The sequence below is a fragment of the Clytia hemisphaerica genome, unplaced genomic scaffold, assembly GCF_902728285.1.
Source record: "Clytia hemisphaerica strain Z4C2 unplaced genomic scaffold, Clytia hemisphaerica genome assembly, whole genome shotgun sequence".
NCBI classification, from domain to species: Eukaryota; Metazoa; Cnidaria; class Hydrozoa; order Leptothecata; family Clytiidae; genus Clytia; species Clytia hemisphaerica.
This window is the reverse complement of record NW_027104403.1, coordinates 63,950-70,599: the sequence shown is the minus strand read 5'-3', so window position 1 is coordinate 70,599 and position 6,650 is coordinate 63,950. Positions and strand designations below refer to the sequence as shown.

At 35.0% G+C, this 6,650-nt stretch overlaps 1 protein-coding gene across 1 annotated transcript; it reads left to right on the top strand.

Moving 5' to 3' along the window:
- Positions 1-64: 64 nt before the first annotated feature.
- LOC136819967 (pyruvate dehydrogenase [acetyl-transferring]-phosphatase 2, mitochondrial-like) lies at positions 65-2,075 on the top strand. The gene is made up of 2 exons (XM_067076199.1): positions 65-901; positions 1,149-2,075. Exons 1-2 carry the CDS (start codon positions 76-78, stop codon positions 1,757-1,759), a joined length of 1,437 nt encoding a protein of 478 aa, XP_066932300.1. The 5' UTR covers positions 65-75; the 3' UTR covers positions 1,760-2,075.
- Positions 2,076-6,650: the final 4,575 nt, after the last annotated feature.

The following is a 6,650-nucleotide window of genomic DNA, read 5'->3' as shown; positions in this document are numbered from 1 at the left end:
TCATTACTGAAATGATTTAAAATTTTCACAATAATACGCCAGTGTTTTCTTCTTCTTTAGCTCAAACTAATATATATGGAAATATTATGTAGACGTGTTGTTCAACTCCCAACCAGCATTATGCTATCCAGAGGGACTAGATTGATACCTTTTGCAGCTGCGGCTGTTGTTGGGGTATCTTATTGGAAAGATTGCAGATTTTTTCAAACTTATCAAAGGTTAAATGCAGATGAAGGCGGTGAAAGTTGGTATTCAAAACTCATCTCTTCCACATCTCAACAAAAAGATACTCTATCCGATGAGCATATTACTCAAAAGTTGAAAAGACAAGAATACTCACATACTATGAAACAAGTGGATAGCTGTGTAAATTGGTTTGAGACTAACCATTACAACGCTAATAATCCTATCGAAGACAGGCATTGTGAATGTGTTTTTGATATTGACAATGAATATTTTTTTGGAATTTATGATGGTCATAGTGGATGGCATTGCTCTGAAAGTCTTCGTTTACGATTACCAGTTTATACGACATTGGCGATGACTTCAAATGAAACCAGACAGAAATTTCTATCTGGAGAATTATTACCTTCAGACCTTGTTAAATATCTCGGCAACCCAAATGACGATTGTTTATCGTTCAAAATGCCACCAACGTTTAAGGAGAAACAGGAAGCCATAAAAAGTGGAACCAGGTATTTCAGTGAAAAATCAAATGAAGTTATGGAGAATCTGACTATTGAAGAGGCACTGAAATATACCTATTTATCATTGGATAGAGATATTACACGAGAATCGATACCTGATGGCTTGTGCAATGAGGCGATATGGACTGGACTTTCTGGCGCTGTAGCCGTTTCAGCATATCTCAAAGGACGGATGCTTTATGTTGCTAATACAGGTAATAGATAATTATTTTTTGCCTAAGGAAATATTTTAAAACACATTGTCATAAATTTCGCTAAATTCTTCATTTCTACTTCAGCTCTCATTTTCTTTATCACTTCTCGTTGATTGATGATCATATTATTTGTTATTCTTTAAAACAAAGCCGCTTTTTACAATGTACTGCAGTATTCTGATAAATTGTTGTATTTGATATTGTTCTAAAAAGTTTCCAAATTATGAAATTAATTATTATCTATCAGGTGATTGTCGAGCAGTGATTGGTACAAAATCAACTAAAGGTAGTTGGCTTCCAAATGTCATGAGCGAAGATCATAATTTTGATAACATCGAAGAAGTGAAAAGGTTGACACGACTTCATCCCGGTGAAAAAGCTGTCATTTTTCGAGGGAGGCTACTAGGGCAGTTGGCTCCATTGAGGGCTTTTGGTGATATTCCTTACAAATGGAGTCTAGAGTTACATCGAAAAGTGTTGGACGTTTTGTATGGTAGACCTATTGTACCAGAATCTATTTACTTGACACCACCCTATCTGACCGCACAACCTGATATCACTTCTAGAGAGTTGAATGCAAAAGATGGCTTCTTGATTTTAGCGACAGACGGTTTGTGGGATACAGTTTCAAATGAGATGGCGGTCAAAATTGTCGGTGATTACTTGGATGATGTTGAGAATGGGAAGAAGCCTTCGGAAAATGCAACCACAAGGTTGATTAAGTATGCATTGGGTGGAGGAAGCGATTATCGCTTGTCCGAAATGATGCAGATTCCGGACAACCAGAAACGTAATTTTCACGATGACATCACCGTCACTGTTGTCTTCTTCAAAAATACAACCAAATCCAAATTATAATGGAAATTATAATAAACATAATTGACGCTCTTTTAACATTTTTTTTATCAAAAGTTCTAGAGTTTAATCAACTTATTGCTGGTAACGAAATGTATGGAAAATGTATGTGCAAAATTTGTACAGCTCAAAATAATATCTCTATCAGGCATTCAGATATCAAAAGAATTGTTTTGGGTCTGAAAGGAGCCTTTTTTTAAGTAGTACTCTTAGAATATAATAATGACTATTATCTTGTTAACTAGCTTTATACACTGACTTTGCCATGTAAATATTCCAGCAGGCTTTTTATTGGAAAATCATCGTTTTATTTTTTAAATACGGAGATTTCGCACGTCTCTGGTCGGACGCTCTACAGGGTGTTCCGAAAGAATGTCCTGTGTTAGACCACTTCTATAAGTTATAAAAGAGTGCGCGTGTGGGTCTAAATAGTATTCTTTTTGATCACTTGATATGAAACGATCTGGGGAACGATCTTTATTTTAATATGTTGTTTGACTAAAAGACATTCATAGAAATATAATTACCGCTCCGTTAAAAACAACTTTGTCCACAAAATATTTTCTACTATTAGCAGTGTTAAAAGTTCTTCCATCTCAAACGGATTTCTCTAGCAGTGAAGTCTATAAAAAGGCTTTTCCGTCCCCAAACTCACAATAATTCACAAAGATTTCAAGAACATATGCTAATTTGCTGTGTAATATTCATTTTCCGTCTCAGAAAAGTCTTGCATTGACCACTGTACAGGATTTTTTTCGGGAACATGGTGTCACTGATTCTAACTAGGACATTTAATGCCCGAAGTTCTGTGTATGTGTTTAAATTTGATGTCAATCGTACTCTATAAAGCTAGTTTGACACGTAGCATGTTGTAGATTTTGCCGGGCCTTATTCGCTTACACTCTGCTAAGAAAGCCTCTATGTCTCTAGGCTTTCGAAGTAGCCAGACCTTTTCTTTTTACTATCAAGAACAAAATGAGACTGGACAGACTTTATTATTTTTCGTTTCTTTTAAAACTTTAGATATTCATAAGTATTAAAAAAATTGTTTAGATGGAAATATTTTCAATTTGATATGATATTGGCATCACTCTGTTCTCGTTGCAATTATCACTACACTTCCTGTCCTGATTCAACACATGCAATACAGGTATTGTACTTTAAATTCTATTTATATTGTCAGATTTTTTTGCGCCGGATATAATCTCTGAGCAGATCTTCATTACTCTTTGCGTGGCAGTAATTGAGTAATCACTCTTTGGCCTTGGCAATGCTCGAGAATCTGCCAAGGTTGACAGACCACTTGGATCATCCAGATTTTAGATGATTATCAAACAAACTTTTGAATTTCTCGCAATATTAATTAAAGTCAGTCTCAATATAATTTGCATCAGAGACTGGCAGAGACAAAAAAAGATGCAACTTTTGATAGAATTCCAATTAGATAGCGGGTTTGTGCTTGTTAAAAAGCTAATCACGAGTGGAATATCATCAAAAAATAAAAACTTCAAAAAAGTGAATAAATGAAGATGAAAAATGAAGAAGAAGAAAAAATCAACTTCTTGTAGAATAGTGCTATAATCTTCATTTTTAAATCTGAAAATCTTCAATTTTAGAACCGCTCCATTTTATCTTTCCAACAAGCACAAAACCACTGTTCAAGTCGAATTCTATAAAAGGCTTTTTGTCTCCGATGCAAATTATATCGAGACAGACTTTAAAGTTAATAGGCTTTAAACACAGATTCGAAATAGGCTATTCCAGAAAAAATTTGTACCCCCTATGTTGAGGAGATCTTTTTTTTAAAAGGTGACCCCCTGGATTTTTTTCCAATTTTTCAGGACCCACTTGGATTTTTTTCTCCCATTTCTTCGGACCGCCCTGGATTTTCGACCTCATTATACTGATCACCCTGGATTTTCAACCTGATTTTACTGACTACCCTAGATTTTATCATTCAAAAAACCAGACCAGATTTTTTATTTTCCAGACCACCCTGGACGTCACACCTCCTCAACATTAGGGGGTACAGACTATTTCTGGAATAGCCCAATTTTCTAAGAATTTATGAATGTTGTTATTCGTTTCGAATTAGTTTAAACTTTTATTTATTGACGATTTTACTATAACATACAAAAATCGCGGAAAATAAATAAATTTAATTTTTAAAATAATAAGCTTTCTCTGATGTTTCTGTAATACAAGACTAATCCGGAGGTTTTCTGGTAATTTGGGAAAAATAGCCTGAGGTTTATTTTGATATTTTTTTAAAGAACTTTAGATGGTACCCATAACATCAGATATTGCAGTGAAACATCAAATATAGTTAATTCATGTGATCTTTTCGGTAAGATTAGACTATTACATATTTTTGTCAAAAAGGTGACTCGATTAATTATCCTATCTCTACTTTACTAGCATGCAAGATGGTGGTTTGGTTCCAGCAGCAGAGTGATTACTGACTTGTTTGGTAGGTGAGAAGGTTCTTTTTTTCCTACCCGTTCCTTCTGATGCTTTGAAAATGCTTTCAAATTTAAATTTTGACCAGTGAATAACTTCAAATTTTATTGCTTTGACCTAGTCTCCTATTAGTTTACTACAAACCAGAATCTTTTCTTAGTGTAATGCTCCATAACAAAATCAACCTCTCAACCTATTTTGAATAATATCAGTTTGTTCCTCTAAAGAATCCTGCATTGTAACACGCATGCGTAATTTGTCCTTCTTTCAAACCACATGCAGTTAATTCCCGTGATAAACAAAGATAAATGAATTTACAGGGGTCGTACAGTCACTTTTGGTGGGGGTTGTGGACGGCGAAATATGTCGTTCTTTATGAATTTTGTCGTTCTTTTTGTTTATTTTTATTAATGCAGGATTCTTTAGATAAACCCTAGTCTAGCAAGCTAGACGACTAATTCAGACATATTAGAAAAAAGCAAAAAAGTAAATTTTAGTCGTCTAGAAACCTTTGTGCACTAACTCCAAACAAAAAAAAAGTGTCAATATCGCAATCAAAATTTTTTCCCGCTCAAAGAAAGTTCTTGAAAATAAAATGTGTGTGGATTTGTGTGTTAAAAATGTTTCATTTGAGTTGATTTTATTTTGAGAGTTTGTTGTTGCTTGATAAATTGTTTTTTCGCTACGCAAGTTTCTGCGTAGCTAGGCCCGGTATCTATAAGGCTGGAACACCGGATTCTTCCAGTCGTTTATACAAACTAAATCCCGTATCATTATTTGTGTTTATTGGTCACCCTAAGCTGAGCATTCAAATCCGTAAAATTCGGTTCTTCCATCATCATCATCATGATAAGACGGCAAAAAAAAAATCCGATTTCCCGATCGATCTCACTTTGATTTCTAAACATTCTTCCGATCGGGTTAACTTTTTGGGTACTTTTAGCGTGCGTTGTTTATCATAATGTGGTGTTTCAAGATGGCGGCTCAAGCGATAAGTCAGATGTGATAAGTCAGTGTTGTACCAAAGTATTTCCAGTGTAAATCTGTTGCAAGCTTCAATTTCTGTCATTTATTTTTTTAACTCGGCAAATCAAACACATGATTTTCATCAAGGGGATTCTTTTTCTACATTTTTTGAAGGTTTAAAGCCGTTTGCTCAAGTTTTTGTTTATGTTGAATTTTCTGATACTTTTTATTGCTGCTTTTTATTAGTTTTTGCAATAAAAACATATTTTTCTTGTTTCCTCTAGGTGGGATTGATGGTGTTATAATGTTATTGGAATTTTATAAAGTTTACAAAAGTACAGCTACTGTCTAAATTTGATAAAGCCTGGATGCAATCGTGCTTTTTTGGTCGGTCGGTCGGTCGGTCGGTCGGTCGGTCGGTCGGTCGAAAATATTTTTCTTTTAAGAAGCAGCTATACATCTTGTTGAAAGGGAATCCGTGTGGACTGATCCGAATTAAGAAATTGAGAAACCGTGGATAAACTGGTTTTCGGTTTACTCTCCATTAGCATGCGGCTCGCTACTTCGATTTGAAAACTTGTAAACACAGAGCGTGCAGAGGTCGACATTGGAAATCCAGCAAAGCAGCGGAAAAGCTTTTCGACTCTCCAACTCTACCTGCTGACCGTAAATCAGGGTCGGTCAGATGACGGGAACCAAATGATGACATCACATCTCCTATTATTGGACTTGCAAAATTATGACAAATGGTCTTTGAAATTTGATCAATTATATTAATATTAATGTATACAGTTCTTGTTGCACTCACGTCACAACTTGCACAGTCATAACAAACAGATCCATCTGGTCTTCATTTAACATTGTTTTAAAGTTTAAAAAACACTGCCAGTGCTTGGCACAGAAGAGAGGACTCCCAGTTGAAATTAATTGCTACTCCGCTGCCCTGTTGAATTTATTTATTATGGTCGTGTGTTTATTCTGTCAAGGCGGTAAAGCGATCGCCCAAATTCATAGACCAATCAAAAGGGAGTTTAAAGCAAAATGGGGGAAAAATGAGCTTCCCTGAATAGTTATGAATTTTAAGTTTTGCTTTCGATTACTGTATCATTTGCGACCAGCAAAGTCTTCAAGATGGTTGTGTGCATGTTGTGTAACTTGACGGTACTAAACTACAAAATTTATTTACGAAGACTGGATGTAAATTATGTTTTTCTGACCTTGCCAAATTATGGCTTTGACTGAATAGCAGTCAGTTTTTACGTACTCATTGGCCTTGCAGACAACTGACAAATGGTTTCTGTAATTTGACCAAGTCTACCAAAATACAGTTCCTGTTGAAATGTTATAAATATGAACTACGTTTTGCAAAGATTTTGATGCAAATTGTGTTTTTCTGGAGTTTGCGCTTTGTGACTTAAAGTTTGTAGCTTGTTAGTTTAAAGTGTTATTGGAGTTTTATCAAGTAAAA

Excerpts from the sequence above, each read along its gene's own strand:
- LOC136819967 (XM_067076199.1), top strand. The coding sequence starts at position 76 with ATGGAAATATTATGTAGACGTGTTGTTCAACTCCCAACCAGCATTATG. Across the intron at positions 902-1,148 it reads GCTTTATGTTGCTAATACAG|GTGATTGTCGAGCAGTGATT; the intron begins GTAATAGATAAT and ends ATTATCTATCAG.